Source organism: Patiria miniata, unplaced genomic scaffold (genome assembly GCF_015706575.1).
Source record: "Patiria miniata isolate m_02_andy unplaced genomic scaffold, ASM1570657v1 HiC_scaffold_22, whole genome shotgun sequence".
In the NCBI taxonomy this organism is placed as follows: domain Eukaryota; kingdom Metazoa; phylum Echinodermata; class Asteroidea; order Valvatida; family Asterinidae; genus Patiria; species Patiria miniata.
This window is the reverse complement of record NW_024037061.1, coordinates 10,509,643-10,524,503: the sequence shown is the minus strand read 5'-3', so window position 1 is coordinate 10,524,503 and position 14,861 is coordinate 10,509,643. Positions and strand designations below refer to the sequence as shown.

The window sequence follows — 14,861 nt, the reverse complement described above, 5'->3', positions numbered from 1 at the left end:
GTAACTACCAGGGCGTACTTGGTGAAGTTCTGCTACGGAATTAAAAAAATATTAATGGACAAGTTTGGCGACTCCGCGCGTGGTTTGTAAATGCAAGTACACAATAACAGTAAGTAAAAGGGGGCGCCACGTATGTGTGAAAATCGCTATACCGAACGATTGCTATTACGAACAATTTCTGTGGATCCCACGATATTCGTTATAGCGACGTTCCAATGTATTAACGAATCTTTTGTGAGTTTGTGAGGCTCTGAAAAAAAAAACAAGGCAAGCTTCTTTTCAGAATTTCAAAAAACATACCAAAACGGATTTGGAAACTCAATCTGAATGTTTGATCCTGTTATTTACTTACAATCAATCAGGACATTTCTGACCATTTTGGCAGTTACCTTTAAATGTACTCATGTGCGATTGGAATGACGAATTACAATGCTTCATTTTGGAGGACCAGAATGAAGCCCGAAATTCATTTTTGCATTAATTACACACACATACCGTGAGTTTTTGAAGTTGTTCTTCTCTTGTACTCTATTTTATTGACGATCTTTTCAACTATAGGTTTTCCCGGCCAATTTCCTGAAATGTTCATTCACTTCTGAAAAACGGTCATTTTTTTTCCGCCGCCCCTGAATGCTACTTCAATGTCTTGATAATAATAATAAAAACCGTACATGTATTATTTTGTAAAACCACAAATCTTAACGTGTCGATCCATGATGTGAGCATGTTACATCAGAACAAAAAACCAGGAGCAAAAACTAGTCGCAGCAGCAAGAACAGCGCCCTCCAAAACAATATCTTGGCATGACCATCACAAAAGTGCCACTCCATTAGATTGATCTCGCCTCGCTCACGTGATAATTATACAGGTTCCATGCTCGGGTGGGGGGGGGGGGGGACCGGGAAGACAGGGCGGTGTGCGCCCAAGAGGTGCAGACCAGTAAATACAAATTTGGGGAAATACTCAAAACTCTCACAGGTGATGTTCGAGGCATACATCGAATTAAATCTTGATTTGTCCTCTTTCACTCTCTATTGTGTTTAAGACAAATTTCGGGTGATTTTTTTTTCACACAAATCAGGATTACCCCTTCAAGTTAGTCCTGAAGCCCATCGCCATTGTGAAGGATGACTCCTCTACTACAATGAAACAGTGAGCGACTTTTGGTCCACCGTCTTTCCCAATATTTCGGATAATGATAGTTCAAAGACCGGTTTGGAGCTGAGCTCTCTTCGCTTGCTACAAAATCTCAAGTGCAGAGGTCAAAACTCTCTATTAAGAGAGCAATGGACGGTGACAGATCATGCTTTGGCCGGCGTTGGCAATTTGGGGCCTTTTTAATGGTCTACACCGGGCTGGGTTGATTTACAACAAACCCGCTAAACACATTCGACGGGAAAACCATGTTACTGCTTTTCACCTGGTATCGTATTTTAATTAATCTCAATTACAACTCGCACTAGATATGTGGTGTGCTTTATAAATTGAATTATTCCACGATTAGATTACAAAACCTAGCTAACTGCGACATGATTTTAATAGAAAAGACAACCATTTAAAAAAAATCAGCTCGATTTTGAAACTAGATGTTTTGGTCCTTTTAAGCAACTTTTTGCAGGATTAAGAAACATGCACTATCTGCAGTAATATATCAGGTTTTCTAATAATTGAAAATCGTCTGCTCTTTAAACAATGTAAACAATGTAAGCTGTGACGTCACGATTCTCGGTTATATCAAAAGTGAACCAAACTTGTATTTGTTTGTCATGTCTCCCTCAGGCTTTTCGTAAATGAAGCGAAAACATTTCACTGATAAAAGATGGGACTATTAAAGAGCGGTATTTTTCTTTTTCCTAACTAGATTTGGCCTCACGAACTTACATGACTTGGTGTGGCATGATATATAGACGTAACTAATAATACATCAACAGGATCTTGAGTCAGTTGTGGTAATATCTTTATTTTATATAATTCAAGTAGATACTTTCGAAGAAAAAAAAAGGAAACCAATCCGAGCCAGGACATCGAATTCATCCAGATCGGATAGCTCGTTAATGTTTGAAATTATACAATGAATTATTTCATCAAACAAAATTGGATGTGCAAAGTTGCAAACAGGCAAAATCAATATTTTTTAAAAGTCATTCAAAATTCAAATACGGATTTTGAATCTTCACTGTCGAAAAGCATTTTACTGGCTAAATAAAATTGATTTCAAAATTATTCTAGACGTACACTCAGGCGATAGATCGGTTTCAGTCCAAGTATGGCCGTTGAGGGCGCACTCACAGTGGAAACTTCATGGTGAAGGCAGGTCCCAGGCCCTCTTTTGGTTCCGGAGTGAGGAACTGTTGAGCATGCAAAAGGAATGTGAGGAACAACATTATATTTTTCAGTGATCATAATGACTCAAAGTTGATAAAAAAAAAACACCGATTACTAGTTCAACGGACACATGAGAAAAACACGGTTACATATTGAACGGATATTGGTTCTCATTAAATGAAAAAGCAGGGGGATGGGGGGGGGGGGGGGACTGGTACCCATCTCCGAATGGGGGCTCTTCACAACTGACCATTATTTTGCATCCTTGAAAATGAATGCCGATATTCACGGCGCATTGTTATGGCTTTGGAGCAGGTTTTCTTTTCTTTTTCAATGTCGGAACTCTATTAGCATTTATGAAAATAGTTGCTGAAAAAAAAATTCGTTCAACAAAATCCGCCAGCCCCGGGGCCTACTCCCTTGATGGTAATTAAAGTTTGGAAGGTTTCCATTGGCTTCCGGTACAAGAAACATTTTGACTTTAAGATTCTTTATGTCATTTTAAAGATTTTAAAGGTTATGGCACCAGATTATCTGAATAATCTTTTTCTTTTTTTCGATCCACTGGGCAAAATTTATTGTGTATTCTAAAGCCTTTGGGGCAGTTAATCTATAGTCTGTTAGCAATACAGCTAACTGCTACTTACTGGATACCTTTGAGATTTTTGTCTCCGGTCTTAAGACTAATCTTTTTAACTCTTTTTTTTTTCATTTTAAATCAAGTGAGTTTTTATCTTTCATTTCGAATTTTTCACATGTAATTAATTACCCTAAATTAAGTTAGGGTTTATTTTTATTAAAATGCTTGAACAGCGCTTGGAAATAATTAAAGGGAATGTACGTCATTGGCTTTTGCTGTATTTTTCAAAAATGAACTATTTGAGGGGTTAGTATAATATATCAAATATTGTTTCACTGACATGTTTGAAGTTTTGTGTTCAAAAATGCTGGAAAAAAACAAGCAAAACAAAAGTGTTCAAGTAGTCTGGTTCCCTGACTCCACTAAAGATGAAATGGATCAATTTATATAGATGCCGGAAAATTGTAAGGTAAGGGAACTAGTCTAGCTGGTCTGCACCCGTTCATGACGTGTAACCAATAGCAAACAAAATTTGGACTGAAAAAATGGTAAATTTGGAGCACTAGTTAAAAAATAGTTAGGTTTTTCCAACGGTGGTCGGCCGACCATTGTTGGAAATTTATACAAAATACCACTTTTCTTGAAAATGACTTCACACCAGGTGCCATAATTTTACAGGATGATTTAGACTGTCATTTATCAAAATCCTAGTATTTCGTAAATATTTGATAGTTTTGTTTTTTTCGATGTTTGCAAATGTTGTATATTCCCTTTAACATGGCCTTTTTTGTTTAAATAATAATAATAATTCTCGCAAATAGCCCATTAGCAAGATTAAAACAATTAAGCTACAGTAACGGCACATCGGCGAACTTACCGCTGGGCAATAGTTGGGGATAGTGAAGTACTTAGAGGGGTCCTGGATCCCTGGGGTATAGTTGACGAATCCCGCCACGGTGAGCATTTGATCTATAGAAACAAAGATGGGTGGATAAAGCAAGAAATCACTCAATTTGGATTTCATTAAATTTTTGACAGCAGGTACAGTCAGAAAGCAAATCTATGAATCAAATAAAGACAAGCTAAGCCCATCAAGATCAGGGCAAATTTTAAGGCTCTGATCTGCTGATCACACGATTTTATGAGGCTCCGTCTATTTCCAATGGAGGCCGTAAGCAGTAAGCACAGCTAAAGGCACGCTTACCTCAGAGGAAACATTTGCTTAACTTCTTTGAAATAACTCCATGCGCGCGTATTTTATAGCACACCGACGTCGTGCAATAGTGCTTAAGGTTAGCACAATGTTCTGCTATAGCACAACTTTTCTGCTAACTGTTAAGCAGCGCCATGAAATAGGGCCCTGGTGGTGAGTTTAATGTCACCTTTTTGTTTATTAACTAAACAATCGTCCGAATCTTGTCCACGTTGTTCTTTTTTGGGGTTTTTTTTCCCCCCCACTATTTCTATTGATATTTTTTTCATCATTCATCTGTTTCTTGTCGAAATTTGTAGCGTCTTTCGACGCAGAAATTTTTACAGCCACGTCGTGGTTTGACCAACCTGGGCCCAATTTCACGGCGCTGCTTAACAGTTAGCAGAAAAGTTGTGTTTAGCATAGCAGAAAAATATGCTAACCTTAAGCACTATTTCACGGCGTGTGTGTGCTAACGGTCGCGCGTGCATGGAGATTTCTATTGTTACGTCACTAAGTTAAGCAAATTTTTCCTCTGAGGTAAGCATGCCTTTTGCTGTGCTTATGCTTACGGTCTCCATGAAATAGAAGGAGGCTCTGTTAGCAGAAAAACGTGTGCTTAGCAGCGCCGTGAAATTGGGCCCAAGTCCGACATGATTGCACGTGCGTATGACGCGCGCGTCTGCACCATGCATCTAGTTTAACATTGGAGATGCGCACGTGTTGTTTCCCCACGAAGGTGGGGCTAAAGGGAACGGTCTATTAAACAGTGACCGTCAATGTTGGATTACATACTTCCCCCTGACGATCCGACGAATGTTTGACTGAATGGAATGCAGTTATCCTTGCTGACAGACAGGGTCACGTTGCCCACGGCAGATCCTTCGTTAATGGAGTAGCTGAACGTGTCTGCATTCAACTTGTGATCCCCAGCATAGAAAGAACCTACGTAGGTGGCGTTACCTGCAGGAACATACAGACGGTTAAAAACCATAGAGCGGGGCTGCGCGCGGAACCGGGGGGGGGGGGGGGGGCAGGTGGGGGGCACTCGACCCTCAGATTTTCCCAGGCCAACAAAAGTGCCCCTCTCGCGTTCATAAATCTGCCTTCTCGAGATGAAAAAAACTGACCCTCAAACGCACACATGAAAGCATTATGATTGCGCTTACACCTTGTCTCCTCTCTTGTAATACAAAAGTGCCCCTCAAAAATACAAATAACCCTCGCGCATTAACAAGATTGTGCACCTTCTCGAGATGGAAAACTACCCCTCGAAAGCACAAATACCCCTCTCGCAACAGAAAAATTGTGCCCCTCTCGAGATGGAAAATTGGCCATCAAAAACAATAGTGCTCCTCGCGATAACTTATCGAGATGGAAAACTGCCTCTCGAAAGCAAAATAGCGCCACGCTCGCAGCATTAACACAGTGCCTCTCTCAAGATGGACAACTGGCCTGTAAAAAAATAATAGTGCTCTTCACGCGAATAAAATGGTCACTGAACTGGCCATCAAGAGTATAGTGCCCTCTCACGACAAAAAAAATAGCCCCTTTGCATAGGCCTATCTGGTCAAATTCAAGGGCGGACCCAGAGAGGTACTGCCGGGGGTGTGCTGGAGGCCGGAGGGCTCTCTCTTTCGGTGAAAAAACATATTTGAGAACAACACGGCGTTATTGAGACTATTTCAGGAATAGGCCTGGTCTGCCATTTTTGGAGTAAGGGAATTAAGATTTTTAAAATTGTTAACGCAAACATGTTTCAAATTGTATATCACTGTTGTTAGTAAATTTTGTTCCGGGTAACATGTATTCCATGCAATGTGAACGGATATAGTTTGACAATTTTTTCCTCTTTCACAACAGAAGGAAGGTGCCTTTTTTTCTGAGCAAGTGCCCCTTTTTGGTGATCCCCCCCCCCCCCCCGTTTGAAAATCGTTCCGCCGCCGCTGCCATGGAGCTTTATTAAATTATAAATAATATAGCTCTATTATATATAATATAGCTCTATTATATTTAATATAGCTTTATTATATAGCTGTATTATATTTAATAAAGCTCTATTTTAAAAACCAATTTAGGACAGCGAGGTCGTGAGCAAAGGGTGTGCGCCTAGTCACGTGTGCGCACATGTCCAATAAAGAGGGTTGTGAAATCGCGGGCAATGCTGTATTCTGATGAGGTCATTATGTGTAAAGTTTTCTGACGTCGTTAATTAATAAAAGTTTTGTCGCAGTGAGGTTTTACTAGTATACACTAAACGCAATTATTCAGCAAAATGCCGGCTTCATTTACGTTTGATATTTCTGCACACAAAATCATGAAAATTTAGATTTGCCTGCCATTGCTTCCTATGACATAATTGCTCATTTGGCAGGCGAGTTTAATTTTCTGGTTAAATTTAAAGTTTCTAGTGTTTTACAGAACTTTATAAAGAATAGTTGTTAGACTAAAAAAATAAAAATGAGAAACTTGACAACAGCGTACAAGTCACCAGTCTACAAGCGTACAAGTTAACACCCAACATATTCGGGTGTGCAAATCACTTACTTGGGACACAATGCTGCATTTGCATTGTCGGTAGTGGAACTTTCTGGCATGTCTTCATAGTGAGATTGATGACGTAAAGGACGCCCTGTGAAAAAAATGGAGAGGAATCTTCAGTTTAATTGGGTTGTATCCTCTGCCACCAGGTGGCGTAAGTCGTGGAAGCTACAATCCCAGCAAAAATGGTTGGGACACTTGGAAAAAAAAACTCAGCCTCCCACGGTCACCCACTCCCCGGCTCCCCGGTCAGTGTTGTTCTCTCTAGCTGATTGAGCACACACCAAGCAATGAGAGCCAACATTGAGCGGGCGGGGGGGGGGGGGGGTAGGGCCCAGCGAGATTTGGCCAGGATTGTAGCTCTGAATCTACCGCCAGGTACAGGATTTTTAGCACCCTGGGCACTATATTCTTCCATATTAAATTTTGACCTATATATAGGTCAACATTTAATATGGAAGAATATCCTGGTGAAAACCCACGACGTCAGGTAGGAACTGAAAACTCAATCCACCTGTGGACCTGGGCAGGAATCGAACCTGGGTCATACAGGTGAAAGGCGAGGAAAAGGACCACTGCCTAATCTGACTCCCTAAAAGACCAATCCCAAAATGACGAATGAGACGTTACACTATAGCAACTTCCCCGATGTTACATTTGCGTTTGTTTTTGTATGCGGTGTCTGGGGTTAAAACAGAATCAATTCATCGCAGCGCGAGCATGACGTGAGTTACGAAAACACGATTTTATTTTAATGAAACTGTAGCGATCTTTACGAGACAACATGCAGCATCAAATTTCATATTTATATTAACAAACTGGAAAGGAAATGAATATTTTCGAGAAGGCGCGAACGAATGGTCGCGAAAACACGTACTGCACGTTGTGAATAACAACACCAAGTAAACGATATACATCCATTTCTAGCCAATTGCGGTATCAAATCAGGATACAGGAAGAAGGTTTCCTATCCAGGGCTTACTATTGGAAACGAGGATGGAAATAAAGTAAGCAGTGGGGACGAGGTTGCCAATCCCCCTGGTCTAAAATTTCGGGGATATATACCCCGCATCCCCCCCCTCCCCCCGCCCTGGGATTTACGCCCCTGCCGATGTCCATGAAAAAGTCCCAGCTTTTACCTTGTTGTAATCGAAGACCTCTTGATACATACTGCCTTGAACTGTTACAATTTCACCCAATCGCCTGTTGGTGTAATCGAAGGCAATTTGTGCCGACGCTAACTGAACCGTACCTTGCCCAGACTGAACCAAGCCGGTAATCTGACCTGAAAATCCAATGCCAAAATGAAAGAGCTGAATTTCATTAATGAGTCCAGGTCTTAAACAGCTTCATCTGGGGCAAATGCCCAAAGCCACCTTGGATCGTTTGCAATTACACGGAAAAGCGATAGTACGAATTAAACGATAAACACCTTGCTCATTGCAATTAGGACAGGTTTCAAATACCGGTACCCCGTGCAGATATTCCACCAACACATTATGCACACGTTTGCTCTCTGTTGTTGTTTTGGTTTTTTTTCCAAATGTGTATTATAATACACTGAGCTGAAACTTCAGGTTAGTTGTTGTGAACCCTACTGGGGATTTTGAGCAATTCTGTTCCTTGTACGCAAAGTATATAACAGTCCAACACTGGTATGCGAAATCATTTAGCCATCAGAAATAATTGAACGCGGTTCAAGTGTTCCAAACTCACCGTCGATTGCTTCATATTGGTCTGGGAAGCAACATTGCTTCTGGGCCTGGCTCAATGCTACTGCAACCAGCAGCAGAAACAACACCGATTTGACGTCCATCGTTACTGCCTTAAATATCGCACTGCTACGCGAAACTGCCTTCTAAAAGTTAGTAGTCTGTCAGGAAAAAAAACAAGCACTGGGCGGGATTGAATATCAATAACGCTATCGTGGAGTCCATCGCAACCTTCTTTTTATACTTGCTTCTACTTTGTGTACCCAGACCACTTCAAAGAGGACTTTGATTTTGCTGATAGGCACGACAGTCACAGTCACGTTTTATGGGGTGCGTTCGAGTAGCTCACCGGGGTCGACCCTTGGTTTACCCCGTGTTGTTTGTTAAAAATGCACCGCCGCGCCGAATATAAATCATATATTTAGGGGGTTGAATTGAGCGACCACCTCAATGAATTTTATTTGACATTTTTTCCTTACCTTTTACTTTTTAGTAATATTTAACCAATTCGTGAAAGGAAACGGGGAATGAGCAGACGACGGCGTGGATTTAAAACGGTCGTCTTCACTATATATAAAGCGAAAACAAAACAAAAAAAGTAGCACCCTCCCCCTTTTTGCGGGGGAGTTTTGGTCTCCATGCCCCTCCCCGTGTCCCCTAGACTCGCTTTAGTGAAGAAATGTGGCTCTCCTTGCAGCCATGACCCGCCATGCCACCCGTCCTGCCGTTCGCATGCGGAGTCCAAAAATCGTCCAATGCAGGCACAGATAAATTAAAGGCTTTTATCGCCCTTGCGCACATGGTCCATTGTACAAGCGAACGTTCGATTATAAGCCTCGACTCTCGTGTGGCTAACCCGTCTGCCTTTACCCGTGTTCAGTCATCGAGGAAGTTACTCGAACGCACCCGCGAAATTGTTTTCCCAGGCTCTACATTTCATTTAGATAAGACACACATCAGGTGACTTCAATATCGAAACTCAATATTCACGTGATCATGATGAGGTTCAAAGAGCGGCAACTTTTGGCTGATGAAACGCATTAATTTCATAAACTTTAACAACGATCCCCGGGTTACTGTTCAGCACAAGTGTAAAATAATTGAGCAATTATGGATTCCTGCATGTGAACAGTAGGTGGCGCAATAACATTTTAGCAAATGGTTTTTAAATCTAGAAACGAAAAAAACTCATCTTTCGTTCACATGCTGCTAGAGGGCGCCCTTTCAGGTTATGAAGTCATAATGCCGTATTTTGTGTTTCGGCATTCCCGTATTAAACGTTTACATTTGCATGTAGGCCTATTATAATTGTAGTAAAATTCATTTCTCATTTGCCCCTCCGGTAATACCGGAAGTAAAGAAATTGAAAGTTTTCCCGAGACAATTATTTTATACGATACCCGAAAAAGGAACACGGAACTCTATTCAATGCAAAAGTATAGTTCAATGCCTTTTTCAGCGTTTAAACTTAAGTTGCTTATAATTGGATAACCGATGACGTCATCACGACGTCACATATCTGTTCTCATCTGCGGAGAAGGGTTTCATGTATAGTTTTTCTTGATCCGTGATAAGCAAATTGTATGAAGTGCCTTTCCGGGTGCTAGACGTCTGGTAAGTCAAAAAAGAATCCGCATCCGATTCGATGGACCACGGATTTGATGGAACCTCTTACTTCCTTACGTCTATACAACAAAAAAGAAATTGTTTATGACGTTTTGTCAGCATGCGTAGACATAACAAATTTCTGCACTGAGCTAACGAAAGAATGCACCAAGCATTTATTTTCTGTATGAAGATAATTATGATAGATAAACTAGTGAGGTATGCTTGCAATCAGCCAGTCAAGGGTAGCCATCGTTTGGGGCTTTTTTGCGTCCGGCATAGGGGTGCACACGGGTAAATAGGAAAAACCCATCCGCCGAGCTCATAAATGAAAGTTATACACTCAAAACATTCTATATTAGAGAGTTCTGAGAGCCATATACAATTAGGGAATTGAAGAGATATGGCAATGAACCTCTGGCTCAGACTGGGACTTCCAATTCTGAGCATTTTGGATGCAATTGAGCACGAAAGTGGAGCTATTTTGCCATGTTGTGGAGGGATCGTTTTTCAAGATGGCTACTTTTCCGCTTTGGGGAAAATAGGGGTCGTCTTCTTTGGGTGAAAATTTCTCTTAAAGTCCATGCTCAACCCACCCAAAAAGTGGAAAACCTATGGGGTGGGGGCAAAAGTAGTTTAAAGGTAACAACAAGGCTGTTCCGCAACAGATGCTCCCAAATCGTAAGGGAGCCGTAGTCCATCAACCGATTAGGCCGATTGAGCTTCAAAGTAGCTGAAACTCAATTTACTGTCGTTGGGGACGCTCTACAGCTAGCAGGCGCAAAAAAAGCGGCGCTAATTTCGGGTCTAATATCGACCTCGGATAATTTTTTCTTTCAGTTTTTTTGATGGAATATGAATAACCAACACTTCCTCTTTGCCCTAAAAGTTGTTTGGGGGGCATTGCAAACTTTCGGACCTACTAAAGGGTGCACAACCGTGACGGTAAATAGGCCAAAACACATCCGCCGAGCTCATGACTAAAAGTTATACCCCTCAAAATATTCTATATTAGAAAGTTCTGAGAGCCATAAAATTGAGGAATTGAAGATTAAGAGATATGGTAATGAACCTCTGACCCGGACTAAGGCCCTCCAATTCTTAGCATTTTGAATGCATTATTGGGCTCGATAGTGGCGCTATTTTGCCATGTTGTGGAGGGGTCGTTTTTCAAGATGGCTACTTTTCGGCTTTGGAGAAAATAGGGGTCGTCTTCTTAAGGTGAGAATTTCTTGAAAAGTCAATGCTCAACCCACCAAAAAATGAAAATAAAATGAAAGATGACATGTTGATCATCATTTTTCTGTACAGCTTTAATAAGTATACCTGTGGGAAACTGAGTATTTATAAAAGAATTTTGAAGTAGGCGTATGGGCATTTAGCACTGGTGTCTATGGAAATTTTAATACAGGGTTGCACCGATGGCGATTTTAAGCCATCGGTACTTAAAATAGCGTCTGTCCGTTTAAATGGCGACCTCTTTTGCCCTACTTGAAGTGCGCCATCTTTTGACTGGATTTGTTAAGTGTATATTCATTTCCCCTTTTTGCCGTTTCGAAGTGCAAAATGATGTTTCTTAAAAATGTACTTCTTAATTTTGTTTTAAGTAATAAATTGTTGCAAAGTTTATAAAGTAGTTTATTTATAGAGCTTTATTATGAAAATTGTGGTTGTAAAGTGTGTAAAGTAACATTATGAATGGACCGGAACGTAATAAAATCGACACAATGAATAAAAACATCAAGGAGAAAAAAAGGAGAGGAATGGAGGAAGAACACCTACTACGATGGTTTACACACATCAGCGGCGCCCTCTTTTGACCAATAGTGAACTGGCATTTCTCACATCCCGCGGCCGCACGCAGCGTCGTCATGAAATTTCAGTAACGGGTGACTTTTCCCTTAATTCTGTTCATTAAGTGGAAAATAATTTACCACTTATCACTCTTCAACATTCAAACACGACGTAACGATGGGTTGTTTGACGTTCGGGAATTAAATATGGCCCAAATTGCGTTTAACATAACCAGTAGTTTTTTTTGGTTAATCTGTTGATTATAGTCAATAAGTATTCAGTACGTTTTGTACATGAAGCGGGAGCCGGGATGATGTTCGGTTTGGCCGAACGTTCGGTATAGCGGTGTTCGGTACAGCGGCATTCCACATCCGCTGCACTGAGTTCTTCGCGTCATTAGCACACATCGTGAAAAAAAAACAAATGCTTGGACAAAATTTCATGTTTGTAGAAGGGTTCATCTTCATCCCTTGAACCGTTTTGAAAAAAGTGTTTGTTTTAATATTGATGTCTCATTAGGAATTTTAAATTAGCCCAACTTTGACTTTCCGGTAACCCCGGAAGTAGAGGAATAGCGGCTTCGCTGCATACACACCAAAAATGTCATCTGCAAGCGCTACTGATTATCATGAGTCTGAGAATAGGGTAGTTTGAAAATGAAAAAAAAAATTGTAATTTTTTTTAACTAGCTGCTTGAAACTCCCGAATAGAGATTGGTAAAGCCGGGTTTAATAGAGTTATTAAGAATTCCTCATCTTTTCTGTCCTTTCGCTATTTCATACCAGTTCTTCCTTCATAAAGACGGGAAATATAAACCTGCTCCGTGGTTCAACTGATGACGGCAATGGGAGATAACCCGGAACGTTCACCATGCTATATCCTTCATATAGCCCTCGAAATATGGAGACAGGTGTAACCGTGTCAGTTATTATATCCGGTGTGCTGATCTTTCTTGGAAGACCAATTCCGATGTAGGAGGCATGCGAGACGGTGGCGCACAACCACGATTGTTTTAATCCTTTTCCCACAACTTAATACAAATCCCATACAATCACGATTGCACATATCCATCAGATGTGCGTGTAATACGTGTTTACCGTGCACCATGTGTCAATTGAAGCTTTGCCCGATTCTAATAGGTCAGCTCCTTTTCCCTTTAGAAAAGTCCGTCTCCTGCCTTTGCAAAATTGTTTCTAACCTGACTATTATTGCAGTTTTGTGAACGCGGATCAAGTGTCCAAACTCACCGTCCATTGATTCATATTGGTCTGGGAAACAACATTTCTTCTGGGCCTGGCTCAATGCTACTGCAACCAGCAGCAGAAACAATACCGATTTGACGTCCATCTTTACCGCCTAAAATATGGTACTATGCAATGTACAACTGCCTTCTAAATGTTAGAGCGTTAGTGTTACAGGGACGAGCGAAGTATTGGGCGGGATAAGCCTACAAATCAATAACGCTATCACGTAACCTTCTTTTTATACTTCTCTGTGTACACAGACCACTTGAAGTAGGACTTTGACTATGCTAATAGGCACGACAGTCGCGTTTCGTGGCGTGTGTTTGAATAGCTCAACGGGGTCGACCCTGGGTTATGCAACCCCGTATTAAAATGCACCGCCGAATCTAGAACATTTCGGGGAGGATTGACCGACCGGCTTGTAGTTAGGAGATGGGAACTCAACCTTATTTGACATTATTTTCCCCTTCCTTTTTTTTCAGTAATATTTAACAAATTTGTGGAAGGAAAGGCAGTGAGCAGACGACAGCGTGGATTTCAAACGGTGGTTTTCACTTTAAAGGGCCCATGCAATGTAATTTTCAATTTCATATATTTTCAAGGGAATTTTGGTGCCTTTTTGTTTTTTTATGATAATGCAAATTTTCATGAACAAAATGGGTGATGTCATTTCAGGCGGAAACCGCAATGTTGCAGCTTTTTCTGCACAAAAAGTTACCTGAATTTTGGATATTTCGCCGTGGTTAATTTTCTTTTCTCTGGTGTTTCGTTGTTACACAGCAGTAATTTCAATGAGTACTTTTCTCAAAAAATATTTTCAATAAGCAAAGTTTGGGTTCGCAATTTGAACAGAAAATCTGTCAACTGAACAGTGTCTTCCTGAAATGACATCACAGCAAAGCGCCCTTAGTTGTCCGGAATTAAAAAGCATGTGTTAAATGTTTAGACGTGCACTTTTCAATAGAATTAACCAAAAAACGGCTGCCAAAATGTTTTCATACATTTACGAGGAGTAGACAGCTGCACAATTCATTTCATGGGCCCTTTAAATCATATAAGACAAACAAATAAGAATTCTCTTTTCCATTTTGTTTTCTTTTTATTTTATTTTCTCTTTTGTTATGGGGGGGGGGGTTCTTGGTCTTCCTGCCCCTCCCTGGGCCCCCTGGATCCGTTACAGTAAAGAAATGTGGCATTATTCCAGTGGCTCACCCATTATTCCGGTGGCTCACGCTTAGATCGTCTGTGAAATTCCATGCCAACCGTCCTGTCGTGCGCAAGCGGAGTCCACAAATCGTCCAATGAGCGCACGGATAAATTAAAGCCCATCGACCCCCTTGCATTATAGGTCCATTGCACAGGCGAAGGTTCGCTTAGCCTGACTCGCGTGGCTAACCCGTCTGCCTTTCCCGTGTACAGTCATCGAGGAAGTTACTCGAACGAACCCGTGCAGCTGTTGTTTTATCACAGGTCAAGTGACTCTCCACAAGTTTAGATAAGACACACATCAGGTGACTTCAATATCAAAACTTTCACGTGACTATGATGAAGTTCAACGAGTGTAAAGTTTCGGCTGATGCAAGGCATTTTCAAAAAAAAAAATATACATTTAGGCCTTCTTCAACGATCCCCAAAGCTAACCCGTCTGCATGTACCCGTGTTCACTCATCGAGGACGTTACTCGAACGCACCCACGAAGGGTTGATTTCCAACAGGAAAAGTGACCCTAAAAACCCGTACATGTAATTTAGATAAGACGCAAATCAGGCCATTTCAATAAAGAAACTCGTGTTTCACGGCATTATCATCATGAAGTTCAAAGAGTGTATTGGCGCACTTTAAAACATAAATGCCATTTAATAGGCCT

At 41.0% G+C, this 14,861-nt stretch overlaps 1 protein-coding gene across 2 annotated transcripts; it reads right to left on the bottom strand.

The window, feature by feature from the left end:
• Positions 1 to 1,407: 1,407 nt before the first annotated feature.
• On the bottom strand, positions 1,408 to 13,152 carry LOC119730345 (ependymin-related protein 1-like). 2 transcript variants are annotated; one of them, XM_038203193.1, is made up of 6 exons: positions 12,998 to 13,152; positions 7,779 to 7,924; positions 6,646 to 6,730; positions 4,894 to 5,061; positions 3,784 to 3,875; positions 1,408 to 2,349 (listed from the first exon to the last, which is right to left on the bottom strand). In XM_038203193.1, the coding sequence occupies exons 1-6, from the start codon at positions 13,095 to 13,097 to the stop codon at positions 2,287 to 2,289; spliced, it is 654 nt and encodes a 217-aa protein (XP_038059121.1). In that variant the 5' UTR covers positions 13,098 to 13,152; the 3' UTR covers positions 1,408 to 2,286. The 2 variants fall into 2 exon arrangements, with proteins under 2 accessions (XP_038059121.1, XP_038059120.1); XM_038203192.1 differs by lacking the exon at positions 12,998 to 13,152 and adding an exon at positions 8,356 to 8,639.
• Between the last annotated feature and the right edge of the window lie 1,709 nt (positions 13,153 to 14,861).